At 44.7% G+C, this 16566-nt stretch overlaps 1 protein-coding gene across 1 annotated transcript in view; it reads left to right on the top strand.

Annotated features, from left to right (window-relative positions):
• The window catches only part of LOC138662503 (flagellar attachment zone protein 1-like), a 29200-nt gene extending 13098 nt beyond the window's left edge, over positions 1-16102 (top strand). Inside the window, exons 3-6 of the mRNA XM_069748228.1 lie at positions 13309-14205; positions 14742-14801; positions 14874-14936; positions 15821-16102. Coding sequence (XP_069604329.1) covers positions 13309-14205; positions 14742-14801; positions 14874-14932 — 1016 coding nt within the window. The 3' untranslated portion in view covers positions 14933-14936; positions 15821-16102. The remainder of the gene's footprint in view (positions 1-13308; positions 14206-14741; positions 14802-14873; positions 14937-15820) is intronic.
• Positions 16103-16566: the final 464 nt, after the last annotated feature.

Raw genomic sequence — 16566 nt, 5'->3', positions numbered from 1 at the left:
TGGTCTGGTCAGTGGAAGTCTAGTGGAAGGAGTGACCGCAGACAGGCTTCCAAGGCCTAACATAACAAACTTGGGCTGGCTGTAGGCACTTTTAAATTGGTTCCAGGGGTACACGGGCAGCAGTGGTCTGGTCAGTGGAAGTCTAGTGGAAGGAGTGACCGCAGACAGGCTTCCAAGGCCTAACATAACAAACTTGGGCTGGCTGTAGGCACTTTTAAATTGGTTCCAGGGGTACACGGGCAGCAGTGACCTGGTCAGTGTAGTAGTAGTTGAAAGAATGGACCGCAGACAGGCATCGAAGGCCTAAAATAATAACACATGGCTGTAGGCAATTTTAAATTGGTTCCAGGGGTAGACGGGCAGCAGTGACCTGGTCAGTGTAGTAGTAGTTGAAAGAATGGACCGCAGACAGGCATCGAAGGCCTAAAATAAAAAAATTGGGCTGGCTGTAGGCAATTTTAAATTGGTTCCAGGGGTACACGGGCAGCAGTGACCTGGTCAGTGTAGTAGTAGTTGAAAGAATGGACCGCAGACAGGCATCGAAGGCCTAAAATAAAAAAATTGGGCTGGCTGTAGGCAATTTTAAATTGGTTCCAGGGGTACACGGGCAGCAGTGGTGTGGTCAGTGGAGGCCTAGTGGAAGGAGTGACCGCAGACAGGCATCGAAGGCCTAAAATAATAACACATGGCTGTAGGCAATTTTAAATTGGTTCCAGGGGTACACGGGCAGCAGTGACCTGGTCAGTGGAAGTCTAGTGGAAGGAGTGACCGCAGACAGGCTTCCAAGGCCTAACATAACAAACTTGGGCTGGCTGTAGGCACTTTTAAATTGGTTCCAGGGGTACACGGGCAGCAGTGACCTGGTCAGTGTAGTAGTAGTTGAAAGAATGGACCGCAGACAGGCATCGAAGGCCTAAAATAAAAACACATGGCTGTAGGCAATTTTAAATTGGTTCCAGGGGTACACGGACAGCAGTGGTGTGGTCAGTGGAGGCCTAGTGGAAGGAGTGACCGCAGACAGGCATCGAAGGCCTAAAATAATAACACATGGCTGTAGGCAATTTTAAATTGGTTCCAGGGGTACACGGGCAGCAGTGACCTGGTCAGTGTAGTAGTAGTTGAAAGAATGGACCGCAGACAGGCATCGAAGGCCTAAAATAAAAAAATTGGGCTGGCTGTAGGCAATTTTAAATTGGTTCCAGGGGTACACGGACAGCAGTGGTGTGGTCAGTGGAGGCCTAGTGGAAGGAGTGACCGCAGACAGGCATCGAAGGCCTAAAATAATAACACATGGCTGTAGGCAATTTTAAATTGGTTCCAGGGGTACACGGACAGCAGTGGTGTGGTCAGTGGAGGCCTAGTGGAAGGAGTGACCGCAGACAGGCTTCCAAGGCCTAACATAACAAACTTGGGCTGGCTGTAGGCACTTTTAAATTGGTTCCAGGGGTACACGGGCAGCAGTGGTCTGGTCAGTGGAAGTCTAGTGGAAGGAGTGACCGCAGACAGGCTTCCAAGGCCTAACATAACAAACTTGGGCTGGCTGTAGGCACTTTTAAATTGGTTCCAGGGGTACACGGGCAGCAGTGACCTGGTCAGTGTAGTAGTAGTTGAAAGAATGGACCGCAGACAGGCTTCGAAGGCCTAACATAACAAACTTGGGCTGGCTGTAGGCACTTTTAAATTGGTTCCAGGGGTACACGGGCAGCAGTGGTCTGGTCAGTGGAAGTCTAGTGGAAGGAGTGACCGCAGACAGGCTTCCAAGGCCTAACATAACAAACTTGGGCTGGCTGTAGGCACTTTTAAATTGGTTCCAGGGGTACACGGGCAGCAGTGGTCTGGTCAGTGGAAGTCTAGTGGAAGGAGTGACCGCAGACAGGCTTCCAAGGCCTAACATAACAAACTTGGGCTGGCTGTAGGCACTTTTAAATTGGTTCCAGGGGTACACGGGCAGCAGTGACCTGGTCAGTGTAGTAGTAGTTGAAAGAATGGACCGCAGACAGGCATCGAAGGCCTAAAATAAAAACACATGGCTGTAGGCAATTTTAAATTGGTTCCAGGGGTACACGGACAGCAGTGGTGTGGTCAGTGGAGGCCTAGTGGAAGGAGTGACCGCAGACAGGCATCGAAGGCCTAAAATAATAACACATGGCTGTAGGCAATTTTAAATTGGTTCCAGGGGTACACGGGCAGCAGTGACCTGGTCAGTGTAGTAGTAGTTGAAAGAATGGACCGCAGACAGGCATCGAAGGCCTAAAATAAAAAAATTGGGCTGGCTGTAGGCAATTTTAAATTGGTTCCAGGGGTACACGGACAGCAGTGGTGTGGTCAGTGGAGGCCTAGTGGAAGGAGTGACCGCAGACAGGCATCGAAGGCCTAAAATAATAACACATGGCTGTAGGCAATTTTAAATTGGTTCCAGGGGTACACGGACAGCAGTGGTGTGGTCAGTGGAGGCCTAGTGGAAGGAGTGACCGCAGACAGGCTTCCAAGGCCTAACATAACAAACTTGGGCTGGCTGTAGGCACTTTTAAATTGGTTCCAGGGGTACACGGGCAGCAGTGGTCTGGTCAGTGGAAGTCTAGTGGAAGGAGTGACCGCAGACAGGCTTCCAAGGCCTAACATAACAAACTTGGGCTGGCTGTAGGCACTTTTAAATTGGTTCCAGGGGTACACGGGCAGCAGTGACCTGGTCAGTGTAGTAGTAGTTGAAAGAATGGACCGCAGACAGGCTTCGAAGGCCTAACATAACAAACTTGGGCTGGCTGTAGGCACTTTTAAATTGGTTCCAGGGGTACACGGGCAGCAGTGGTCTGGTCAGTGGAAGTCTAGTGGAAGGAGTGACCGCAGACAGGCTTCCAAGGCCTAACATAACAAACTTGGGCTGGCTGTAGGCACTTTTAAATTGGTTCCAGGGGTACACGGGCAGCAGTGGTCTGGTCAGTGGAAGTCTAGTGGAAGGAGTGACCGCAGACAGGCTTCCAAGGCCTAACATAACAAACTTGGGCTGGCTGTAGGCACTTTTAAATTGGTTCCAGGGGTACACGGGCAGCAGTGGTCTGGTCAGTGGAAGTCTAGTGGAAGGAGTGACCGCAGACAGGCTTCGAAGGCCTAACATAACAAAATTGGGCTGGCTGTAGGCACTTTAAATTGGTTCCAGGGGTACATGGGCAGCAGTGTATGGTCAGTGGAAGTCTAGTGGAAGGAGTGACGGCAGACAGTCTTCGAAGGCCTAACATAACAAAATTGGGCTGACTGTAGGCACTTTTAAATTGGTTCCAGGGTAACACGGCCAGCAGTGGCCTGGTCAGTGTAGTAGTTGTAGAAAGAAGGGACCGCAGACAGGCTTCGAAGGCCTAACATAACAAAAATGTCAAAACAATGGTATTGTCAGTGCCAGGCATTGAAGGATGTCAGCGCCTAGACTACACATTGGTGAAGCTGTGAGAGATAATTTTGCTAGTGGTAGAGCACTGTTTGAGCTGGGGGGGGGAACTGTCTTGTGGCCGGCGTTACAGGCACAGGGCCCCTCATATTACAACGGTGTGTCTGACGTTGGGTGCGCACCACCACCGCCAGAGACACTTTATTGTACTATGAGGGACCCAGTGGCAGTGCCGTCGACCAAAAGCGGCCACACCCACCTCTTCAGACAAACAGCACTCTCAAGGGTCCAAGCGCAAAGTGGCGATAGCACGGCCCCGTGTGGGGAGTTTGGCCATTTCGTGAGGTGGAAACATGTCGTATGCTGGACAATCAGGTGAAGAAAATTACGAGATTGGAAAAGTCATTCAGAATAGTCCACAGGCAAGACCTTTTCATAGGAAAGCTAGGTGTCAGCCGGGCAGGGTGGGGCAAAAGATTTTGAAATCCAGTTGTGGTTCATTTTAATGAAGGTTAGATCATCTACATTTTGGGTAGCCAGACGAGTCCTTTTTTCTGTTAGTATTGAACCTGCAGCACTGAATACTCTTTCTGATAGGACACTAGCTGCCGGGCAAGCAAGCTCCTGCAATGCATATTCTGCCAATTCTGGCCAGGTGTCTAATTTGGATGCCCAGTAATCAAATGGGAATGACGGTTGAGGGAGAACGTCGATAAGGGATGAAAAATAGTTTGTAACCATACTGGACAAATGTTGTCTCCTGTCACTTTGAATTGATGCTGCAGTACCTGTCCTGTCTGCGGTCATAGAAAAATCACTCCACAACCTGGTCAGAAAACCCCTCTGGCCAACGCCACTTCTGATTTCTGCCCCTCTAACACCTCTGGTCTGCTGGCCCCTGGAGCTCGTGTGAGAACGATCACGGGCGCTGTGTGCAGGGAATGCCAGAAGCAAACGGTCAACAAGAGTTGATTGTTTTGTTGCTAATATTAGTTCCAAGTTCTCATGTGGCATAATATTTTGCAATTTGCCTTTATAGCGAGGATCAAGGAGGCAGGCCAACCAGTAATCGTCATCGTTCATCATTTTTGTAATGCGTGTGTCCCTTTTGAGGATACGCAAGGCATAATCCGCCATGTGGGCCAAAGTTCCCGTTGTCAAATCTGCGGTTGTGCTTGGTTGAGGGGCAGTTGCAGGCAAATCTACGTCACTTGTGTCCCTCAAAAAACCAGAACCCGGCCTTGCCACGCCACCAATTTCCCGTGCCCCCGGGAAAGCTTCCTCATTAAAAATATACTCATCCCCATCATCCTCCTCATCCTCCACCTCCTCTTCGCCCGGTACCTCGTCATGTACACTGCCCTGACCAGACAATCGCTGACTGTCATCAAGGCTTTCCTCTTCCTCTGGTGCAGACGCCTGATCCTTTATGTGCGTCAAACTTTGCATCAGCAGACGCATTAGGGGGATGCTCATGCTTATTATGGCGTTGTCTGCACTAACCAGCCGTGTGCATTCCTCAAAACACTGAAGGACTTGACACATGTCTTGAATCTTCGACCACTGCACACCTGACAACTCCATGTCTGCCATCCTACTGCCTGCCCGTGTATGTGTATCCTCCCACAAAAACATAACAGCCCGCCTCTGTTCGCACAGTCTCTGAAGCATGTGCAGTGTTGAGTTCCACCTTGTTGCAACGTCTATGATTAGGCGATGCTGGGGAAGGTTCAAAGAACGCTGATAGGTCTGCATACGGCTGGAGTGTACAGGCGAACGGCGGATATGTGCGCAAAGTCCACGCACTTTGAGGAGCAGGTCGGATAACCCCGGATAACTTTTCAGGAAGCACTGCACCACCAGGTTTAAGGTGTGAGCCAGGCAAGGAATGTGTTTCAGTTGGGAAAGGGAGATGGCAGCCATGAAATTCCTTCCGTTATCACTCACTACCTTGCCTGCCTCAAGATCTACAGTGCCCAGCCACGACTGCGTTTCTTGCTGCAAGAACTCGGACAGAACTTCCGCGGTGTGTCTATTGTCGCCCAAACACTTCATAGCCAATACAGCCTGCTGACGTATGCCAGTAGCTGCCCCATAATGGGAGACCTGGTGTGCAACAGTGGCAGGTGCGGATGGAGTGTTTGTGCGACTGCGGTCTGTGGACGAGCTCTTGCTTCTGCAGGAGGACGAGGAGGAGGAGGAGGAGGAGGGGGTGCGAACGGCTACAGACAACTGTTTACTAGACCGTGGGCTAGGCAGAACTGTCCCAAACTTGCTGTCCCCTGTGGACCCTGAATCCACCACATTTACCCAGTGTGCCGTGATGGACACGTAACGTCCCTGGCCATGCCTACTGGTCCATGCATCTGTTGTCAGGTGCACCTTTGTGCTCACAGATTGCCTGAGTGCATGGACGATGCGCTCTTTAACATGCTGGTGGAGGGCTGGGATGGCTTTTCTGGAAAAAAAGTGTCGACTGGGTAGCTCGTAGCGTGGTACAGCGTAGTCCATCAGGTCTTTGAAAGCTTCGCTTTCAACTAACCGGTAGGGCATCATCTCTAACGAGATTAGTCTAGCTATGTGGGCGTTCAAACCCTGTGTACGCGGATGCGAGGCTAAGTATTTCCTTTTTCTAACCATAGTCTCATGTAGGGTGAGCTGGACTGGAGAGCTGGAGATCGTGGAACTAGCGGGGGTGCCGGTGGACATGGCAGACTGAGAGACGGTGGGAGATGGTATTGTTGCCGCCGGTGCCCTAGATGCAGTGTTTCCTACTACGAAACTGGTGATTCCCTGACCCTGACTGCTTTGGCCTGGCAAAGATACCTGCACAGATACAGCAGGTGGTGCGCTAAATGGTGGTCCTACACTGCCGGAAGGGATGTTGCGTTGATGACTAGCTTCATTGGCCGAGGGTGCAACAACCTTAAGGGACGTTTGGTAGTTAGTCCAAGCTTTCAAATGCATGGTGGTTAAATGTCTATGCATGCAACTAGTATTGAGACTTTTCAGATTCTGACCTCTGCTTAAGGAAGTAGAACATTTTTGACAGATGACTTTGCGCTGATCAATTGGATGTTGTTTAAAAAAATGCCAGACTGCACTCTTTCTAGCATCGGATACCTTTTCAGGCATTGCAGACTGAGCTTTAACCGGATGGCCACGCTGTCCTCCACCAGGTTTTGGCTTTGCCACGCGTTTTGGGCAAGATACGGGCCCGGCAGATGGAACCTGTGGCGATGTTGATGCCTGCTGCGGCCCCTCCTCCTCCTCTGCTTCAGAACTGCTGCCGCCTGCACCCTGTTCCCCCAATGGCTGCCAATCGGGGTCAAGAACTGGGTCATCTAATAACTCTTCTTGTACCTCCTGCGCAACTTCGTCTGTGTCACCGTGTCGTTCGGTGGTATAGCGTTCGTGATGGGGCAACATAGTCTCATCAGGGTCTGATTCTTGATCAGCACCCTGCGAGGGCAATGTTGTGGTCTGAGTCAAAGGACCAGCATAGTAGTCTGGCTGTGGCTGTGCGTCAGTGCACTCCATGTCAGATTCAATTTGTAATGGGCATGGACTGTTAACTGCTTCACTTTCTAAGCCAGGGACGGTATGTGTAAAGAGCTCCATGGAGTAACCCGTTGTGTCGCCTGCTGCATTCTTCTCTGTTGTTGTTTTTGCTGAAGAGGACAAGGAAGTGACTTGTCCCTGACCGTGAACATCCACTAACGACGCGCTGCTTTTACTTTTACCAGTTTCACGAGAGGAGGCAAAAGAGCTAGAGGCTGAGTCAGCAAGATAAGCCAAAACTTGCTCTTGCTGCTCCGGCTTTAAAAGCGGTTTTCCTAATCCCAGAAAAGGGAGCGTTCGAGGCCTTGTGTAGCCGGACGACGAACCTGGCTCCACAGCTCCAGACTTAGGTGCAATATTTTTTCCCCCACGACCACCTGATGCTCCACCACTACCACTACCCTCATTACCAGCTGACAATGAACGCCCCCGGCCACGACCTCTTCCACTAGACTTCCTCATTGTTTTAAAAACGTAACCAAACTAACGTTATTTGTTGTAGTCACACAACTTACACGGTGAGCTATAACTTCAGTATGATTTAGCTACCCCTTTACAGGTTGGTGAGACCACAGCGAAAATCAGGCCCAATGTTACACACTCTTTTTTTGGTGGCTGCAAATTAGAGAGATGCCCCACACGCAGGACTGTCACTGAAGCACAAATGTTAATATTAATGTCACACTATTATTTTTTTTTTATTTTTTTTTTTTTCAGGAACACTTTAGAAACCCCCAAAAAAAAAAAAAAAAAGATTTTTGCAGGGAGAATTTAGAAAACAAATGTAACAAACTATATGCTTTCTATGGGCCACTGAGTGAGAGATGACGCACACAGGAATCAGGAGTGGCACACAAGCCCAGAGGCCAATATTTTTCTACCAATGATTGATGGAGTTATTTTCTCTGGTAGATTTTGGAACCCAAATCAAGGAAAAAAAATGTAGGCTTTCTATGGACCACAATTGGAGAGAGAGAGAGAGAGAGAGAGAGATGGCACACCCAGGAGTCAAGACTGGCACACAAGCAGAAAGGCCAATATTAATCTCCCACTGTTTTTTTTGTTTTTTTTTTTTTTTGTTTTTTTTCAGGGAGACTTTAGAAAAAAAAATAATAAAAAAAATATGATTTTATCAGGAAGAATTTAGAAACCAAATAAAATAAAATGATTTTTTCAGGGAGAATTTATAAAACAAATAAAAACAAAAATAGGCGTTCTATGGCCCACTGACTGAGAGATGACGCACACAGGAGTCAGGAGTGGCACACAAACCCAGAGGCCAATATTTTTCTACCAATGATTGATGTAGTTATTTTCTCTGGTAGATTTTAGAACCCAAATCAAGGAAAAAAAATATAGGCTTTCTATGGACCACAATTGGAGAGAGAGAGAGAGAGAGAGAGAGAGAGAGAGATGGCACACCCAGGAGTCAAGACTGGCACACAAGCAGAAAGGCCAATATTAATCTCCCACTGTTTTTTTTGGTTGTTTTTTTTTTTTTTTTTTCAGGGAGACTTTAGAAAAAAAAATAATAAAAAAAATATGATTTTATCAGGAAGAATTTAGAAACCAAATAAAATAAAATGATTTTTTCAGGGAGAATTTATAAAACAAATAAAACCAAAAATAGGCGTTCTATGGCCCACTGACTGAGAGATGACGCACCCAGGAGTCAAGACTGGCACACAAGCAGAAAGGCCAATATTAATCTCCCACTGTTTTTTTTTTTTTTTTTCAGGGAGACTTTAGAAAAAAAAATAATAAAAAAAATGTGATTTTATCAGGAAGAATTTAGAAACCAAATAAAATAAAATGATTTTTTCAGGGAGAATTTAGAAAACAAATAAAACCAAAAATAGGCGTTCTATGGCCCACTGACTGAGAGATGACGCACCCAGGAGTCAAGACTGGCACACAAGCAGAAAGGCCAATATTAATCTCCCACTGTTTTTTTTTTTTTTTTTCAGGGAGACTTTAGAAAAAAAAATAATAAAAAAAATATGATTTTATCAGGAAGAATTTAGAAACCAAATAAAATAAAATGATTTTTTCAGGGAGAATTTATAAAACAAATAAAACCAAAAATAGGCGTTCTATGGCCCACTGACTGAGAGATGACGCACCCAGGAGTCAAGACTGGCACACAAGCAGAAAGGCCAATATTAATCTCCCACTGTTTTTTTTTTTTTTTTTCAGGGAGACTTTAGAAAAAAAAATAATAAAAAAAATGTGATTTTATCAGGAAGAATTTAGAAACCAAATAAAATAAAATGATTTTTTCAGGGAGAATTTAGAAAACAAATAAAACCAAAAATAGGCGTTCTATGGCCCACTGACTGAGAGATGACGCACCCAGGAGTCAAGACTGGCACACAAGCAGAAAGGCCAATATTAATCTCCCACTGTTTTTTTTTTTTTTTTTCAGGGAGACTTTAGAAAAAAAAATAATAAAAAAAATGTGATTTTATCAGGAAGAATTTAGAAACCAAATAAAATAAAATGATTTTTTCAGGGAGAATTTAGAAAACAAATAAAACCAAAAATAGGCGTTCTATGGCCCACTGACTGAGAGATGACGCACCCAGGAGTCAAGACTGGCACACAAGCAGAAAGGCCAATATTAATCTCCCACTGTTTTTTTTTTTTTTTTTCAGGGAGACTTTAGAAAAAAAAATAATAAAAAAAATATGATTTTATCAGGAAGAATTTAGAAACCAAATAAAATAAAATGATTTTTTCAGGGAGAATTTATAAAACAAATAAAAACAAAAATAGGCGTTCTATGGCCCACTGACTGAGAGATGACGCACACAGGAGTCAGGAGTGGCACACAAACCCAGAGGCCAATATTTTTCTACCAATGATTGATGTAGTTATTTTCTCTGGTAGATTTTAGAACCCAAATCAAGGAAAAAAAATATAGGCTTTCTATGGACCACAATTGGAGAGAGAGAGAGAGAGAGAGAGAGAGAGAGAGAGAGATGGCACACCCAGGAGTCAAGACTGGCACACAAGCAGAAAGGCCAATATTAATCTCCCACTGTTTTTTTTTTTTTTTTTCAGGGAGACTTTAGAAAAAAAAATAATAAAAAAAAAAAGATTTTATCAGGAAGAATTTAGAAACCAAATAAAATAAAATGATTTTTTCAGGGAGAATTTATAAAACAAATAAAACCAAAAATAGGCGTTCTATGGCCCACTGACTGAGAGAGAGAGAGAGAGAGATGGAACGCTTAGTACTGGCACACAAGCCCAAAGGGCAATATTAATCTCCCTTTTTTTTTCCAGGGAGAATTTCTAAAACCCAAAAAAAAAAAAAAATAGGCTTTCTATGGCCCACTATTTGTGAGAGAGATGGGACGCTCAGGACTGGCACAGATGGCACGCTCAGGACTGGCACAGAAGCCCAGAGGCCAATATTAATCTCCCTTTTTTTCTGGGAGAATTTATAAAACCAAAAAAATATTTAAATAGGCTTTCTATGGCCCACTATTTGTGAGAGAGATGGCACGCTCAGGACTGGCACAGATGGCACGCTCACAACTGGCACACAAGCCCAGAGGCCAATATTAATCTCCCTTTTTTCAGGGAAAATTTATAAAACAAAAAAAAAAAATAAATAGGCTTTCTATGGCCCACTATTTGTGAGAGAGATGGCACGCTCAGGGCTGGCACAGATGGCACGCTCAGGACTGGCACACAAGCCCAGAGGCCAATATTAATCTCCCTTTTTTTCAGGGAGAAATTATAAAACCCCCAAAAAAAATAAAATAGGCTTTCTATGGCCCACTATTTGTGAGAGAGATGGGACGCTCAGGACTGGCACAGATGGCACGCTCAGGACTGGCACAGAAGCCCAGAGGCCAATATTAATCTCCCTTTTTTTCTGGGAGAATTTATAAAACCAAAAAAAAATTTAAATAGGCTTTCTATGGCCCACTATTTGTGAGAGAGATGGCACGCTCAGGACTGGCACAGATGGCACGCTCACAACTGGCACACAAGCCCAGAGGCCAATATTAATCTCCCTTTTTTCAGGGAAAATTTATAAAACAAAAAAAAAAATTAAATAGGCTTTCTATGGCCCACTATTTGTGAGAGAGATGGCACGCTCAGGGCTGGCACAGATGGCACGCTCAGGACTGGCACACAAGCCCAGAGGCCAATATTAATCTCCCTTTTTTTCAGGGAGAATTTATAAAACCAAAAAAAAAAATAAATAGGCTTTCTATGGCCCACTATTTGTGAGAGAGATGGCACGCTCAGGGCTGGCACAGATGGCACGCTCAGGACTGGCACACAAGCCCAGAGGCCAATATTAATCTCCCTTTTTTTCAGGGAGAATTTATAAAACCCCAAAAAAAATAAAATAGGCTTTCTATGGCCCACTATTTGTGAGAGAGATGGCACACTCAGGACTGGCACACAAGCCCAAAGGCCAATATTAATCTCCCACTGTATTTTTATCAGGGAGAATTTATACACCCCACAAAAAAAAATACAGAAAAATGAAAAGGCTTTCTATGGCCCACTATGTGAGAGAGATGGCACACACAGGGATGGCACTCTAGCAGAAATGCCAAATTGCCAATCTTAATCTCCCACCAAAAAAAAAAAAAAAAAAAAACAGGGAATGTCCTACAATTACTATCTCCCTGCCTGCAGTAATCTCAGCCAGGTATGGCAGGCAGCTACTATCTCCCTGCCTGCAGTAATCTCAGCCAGGTATGGCAGGCAGCAATAAGGAGTGGACTGATGCACAAATGAAATAAAAAGTGTGGACAAACAAAAAAGATAGCTGTGCAGAAAGGAAGGAACAAGAGGATTTGTGCTTTGAAAAAAGCAGTTGGTTTGCACAGCGGCGTACACACAGCAATGCAGCTATCAGGGAGCCTTCTAGGGCAGCCCAATGAGCTACAGCGCTGAGGGGAAAAAAAAAAAAAAAAAAACTTCCACTGTCCCTGCACACCGAGGGTGGTGTTGGACAGTGCAAATCGCTGCAGCACAAGCGGTTTTGTGGTTAATGGACCCTGCCTAACGCTATCCCTGCTTCTGACAAAGCGGCAGCAACCTCTCCCTAAGCTCAGATCAGCAGCAGTAAGATGGCGGTCGGCGGGAACGCCTCTTTATAGCCCCTGTGACGTCGCAGACAGCAAGCCAATCACTGCAATGCCCTTCTCTAAGATGGTGGGGACCAGGACCTATGTCATCACGCTGCCCACACTCTGCGTTTACCTTCATTGGCTGAGAAATGGCGCTTTTCGCGTCATTGAAACGCGACTTTGGCGCGAAAGTCGCGTACCGCATGGCCGACCCCGCACAGGGGTCGGATCGGGTTTCATGAAACCCCGACTTAGCCAAAAGTCGGCGACTTTTGAAAATGTTCGACCCGTTTCGCTCAACCCTAATGGTTACCAGTAAGTTGAGCAGCAGTAATCAATGTCAGGCAGCAGCCGCAAAAGCAAACAAGATTTTAGGATGTATAAAAAAAAATCTAAACTCCTGTGACTCTAATGTATTGTTACCCCTCTATAAATCACTTGTGAGACCACATCTGGAACATGGGATCCAGTTTTGGGCTCCACATTCTAAAAATAATATTGCAAGGCCAGAGTCAGTTCATAGGTGGCAATTAAATTATTACATGGCATGGAAGGTCTCTCCTATAATGAGATGTTAGAAAAGTTGTTTTTGTGCATTTTCATAAAAAACCTATGTTTTAGAGAAGATCTCTTTTACATGTATCAATACATGTGCGGTCAATACAAAGGACTGACATGTAATTTACTGATTGCAATGACCTTGTGAAGGTCCAGGGGACTTTCATTACACATGGGGGAAAGAGGATTCTGGCAGCTAAATAGGAAAGAGTTCTTTACAGTTAGACATGTCAGACTGTGTAATGACCAATTGCAAGAGGTAGTATGGTGTAACTTGAAGCTTATGAGCTCCAGTGCAAAGCCTATGACAATGGCCACCAACCATCACTGATCTTTTCATATGGGTCCTAAAGATCTTTTGGGCTCCACTATTGCCCACGACCTGAGTGTAACTGCAAGCCTTGTACCCATTATAGTTACATTCCTGGTAATTACGGCATGTACTATATTGGCATTTATAAAGAGGCTGGATGATTTTTCTCAAAATACATGTTATTGAGGGTTACAAATAATCAAGAGATAATATACAATTGATCAATAAAGGTTCAACTTGATGGACCTGATCACTTTTGTAATGTATGTAACTATGTGATCATGGAGAACGGCCTGGAATTACCTTAGGCATTTTTTGATCCATTAGCATGTAAATAAATAGAAGATATACTGAGGACATCGGTGTTTAACTTTTCTTTTTTCCTTTTTCAGAAATGTTGAGTGTAGATGCAATAGTTGCAATAGAGGCTCCACCAGCCGTGTCTTGTGAGGTGATACCAGCTTCTGAGTCTGAAGCATCATCCCCTGAGAAGGATGTATCAGTGGAAACTGATGCCCCTGCAGAGGACAGTAAATCTTCACCTACAGAAAATGAAAATGTAGCTGAATCAGACATCACTGTGGCTGAAAATACAGATGGTGAGGCTGCACTGGTGGACGCTGAAGCTCCATCTGTGGCTGAAGAGACTCCTTCAGTGGAGAATGAATCTGCATCCAAAGACACTGAGGTTCCATCTGTGGCTGATGAGCCTGCATCTGTAGAAAATGAGACCCCACCCAAAGAGGATGAGGCTCCACCAGTGGCTGATGAGGCTGCTAGTATAGAGAATGATGATCCAGCAGTAGACAGTGAAGCTTCATCTGTGGAGAATGAAGCTCCATCCAAAGACACTGAGGCTCCATCTGTGGCTGATGAGCCTCCATCTGTAGAAAATGAGACCCATCCCAAAGAGGAAGAGGCTACACCAGTGGCTAATGAGACTGCTAGTATAGAGAATGAGGCTGCGGCAGTAGATAGTGAAGCTTCATCTGTGGAGACTGATGCTCCATCCAAGGACTCTGAGGTTCCTGGTACAGAAAATGAGGCTGCAATGGTGGCCACTAAGGCTCCAGCTGCAGACACTAAGGCTCCAGCTGCAGACAATGAGGTTCCAGCTGCAGAATCCAAAGCTTCTTCTGTGTCAGCTGAAGCATCATCCACAGAGATTGATCCTCCAGCCAAAGAGAAGGAAGCCCCATCAGAGGCCATTGATGCTACAGCCACAGAGACTGATTCCCCATCAGTACAAAATGATGCACCATCAGTAGAAAATGAAGTACAATCATCTGGTAAGTCTGATATACAAGGCTGTGACGAGAGGCCATGCACTTGTCTTCTTATGTGACCAGAAGAATTTCTGAGTGGTTCTATTAAAAGGATTCTTAACTTTAGACAATCCATGCTTGTTGGAAAGCTCCTTTTAATCATAACGTTGCTGGGACCACTAGCAATCAGCTGTAATCTGTTGTTCCACTTTTCTGCAACGCCACCACAGGGGAACTGAAGAATTATGCAGTGTCCATTAAATTTACTATGTTGTCTGTATAATGTATGATAGGACAGGTCCTCCAGAGAAAGGGTCACTCTTTGTAACCACTCTCAATTCCAGCCACAAGTGGGCCCCGGAATGTTAGACCGCTCTCAGATTTTCATATTTGGTTGTACAAAACTAGGTTTTAATAGGTTTCTATGATGAAAAAACTCTCTACGTGAAGGAGATTGTGTGTTTAACACCTGGTTACAGTTGAGTGATCTATTGGATTATTTTCTGAGCTCGAGTCTCCATTCAATATAGTGATGCTTTTGTTTCTTGAATTCTATCTAGATGTGAATGTTGAGTCTTCCGAAAAGCCAGCTGAGGTGGTGGCAAGTGCTGAGAATAAAGGTAGTGCTTTGCTTTTTGGGATATTGTGTTAATTGGAATGTTCACAATAACGACCATTTCATATTATCTTAGAACCTGTTGGAGATGCTCCATCCAGTGAGAAGCCACAGGAGTCGACAGACAGTCAGTAATAAGGTAATCACTTAATCTGTAAGCATAGGATGACATTGGTCTATTCATTATTGCGGTCATCTTCAAGAACGTGGGCAGTGGTTTATTGCTTTCCATTTATGCCCAAAATGTCAAATACTGACCATTTACTAAAAGTCTAACGGGCCAATAAAAACAACTGCCCTACACCTGTCTGTCTCCATCAGCCCTGTAGACACTGAATGGGGCTGCGTCACCACCACTGCAATTAAAAAGGGGACCTGTCATCAACGTTAGACCTCACAACAGAATACATGACTGTGTAGGTCTTGAAAATACAAGGTAATGGATACTTCTTTGGTTCCAAAGTGCTGCTGTATTGCAGAGAACATATCTACTACATATCTGAACATGTCTGCTAATGAGGCAGGAAGTTCATTGGTGACAGACCAATGCACACCAAGTTTCTTCATTATTTGCTGCCCACTTCTACATTCCTCTCCTTGGCTTCGGGTGGAAAGTAATGAGAAGACTGATGCACTTGGCATGCGTAGGTCCACTCCCAATGCCTCTCCAGTCTCTTTCTCACTGAGGTTATGTGGTCAGGATGAAAGGTGGAAGACCTGATCTAATGATTGTTAGGAGACTTTGCCATGGGGCCCCCATAATAGGATCATCTGCAGTACCCTGCATTCGCTAATCGCTAAGGTGTTATGTTCAGCTTCATACATCGTTTATTTTCGGCTATTGCCAGAGCTGATAGCAGCTAATTAGTGGGGGTGCCCGGTATCGGACCCCCATTCATCTGGGAAAGGATCATAAACATCAAGGTGGTAAAAATCTGTTTTAAGATTGTTCTGGCTATGAACCGTTAAAGACAGTGATTCCGGGAAGACCATGAGATGACTTATATTATTCATATGTTCCAGGTTCTTCTATGAGTGGCTCTATTAAAGCTGGAATTGAATTGTCGAAATCTTCTGAGGATCCCAAAGTCTTAACTTTTAGGATGAATATCAGATGTCCCATGGCCAAGTCGTATTCCTCCTGCACAATGGTCTTATTCTGTGGAGTCTCACCACCAGTTTATGATTTCTATATGGTCCTTCTCCAGGATTAAACTCTCTCATATTTTTCATGTCGAGTGTAAGATTTGCCTTTTTCTTTTGAGTTGAACTTTTTGAAATAAAACTATGTCAAGTTCTAATGAATGAATTAGCCGAGTCTCACTATGGGAAACCTTTTAGATTAAAGAGGATGTTCAGCATTAGAGAAACACGGGTGTTTTTTTCCAAAAATGTATTGGTGTGTGTGGTCTTACAGGTCAACCCCACTTGCTTCAACAAAACTGAGCTGCAATGCCACATACAACCTTTAGACATGTGTGGCACTACTTCTGAATTAAAGTAGAAATGTTTTTTTTTTTATGAATGTTTCGATCCGCGTAGAAAAAATCATAGATGCGCACTAAACTCAAGAAAGAATAGATGCAATATAGCCACCATCCATACCGCATCCATTTTTTACTCTTCTGTTGTAATTATTAACATATAAAACTGTATTTGGACTTTTATTATATTTTTAATTGACATTTAAAACTGATACCATATGGATGCAAAAAGCAAAAAGTTCTGTATGATGTACTGATGACATATGGGTAACAATACAGATGAAA

The sequence above is a fragment of the Ranitomeya imitator genome, chromosome 1 (assembly GCF_032444005.1).
Source record: "Ranitomeya imitator isolate aRanImi1 chromosome 1, aRanImi1.pri, whole genome shotgun sequence".
In the NCBI taxonomy this organism is placed as follows: Eukaryota; Metazoa; Chordata; class Amphibia; order Anura; family Dendrobatidae; genus Ranitomeya; species Ranitomeya imitator.
The sequence above is the reverse complement of the archived record's forward strand: the minus strand, read 5'-3'. Positions and strand labels throughout refer to the sequence as shown.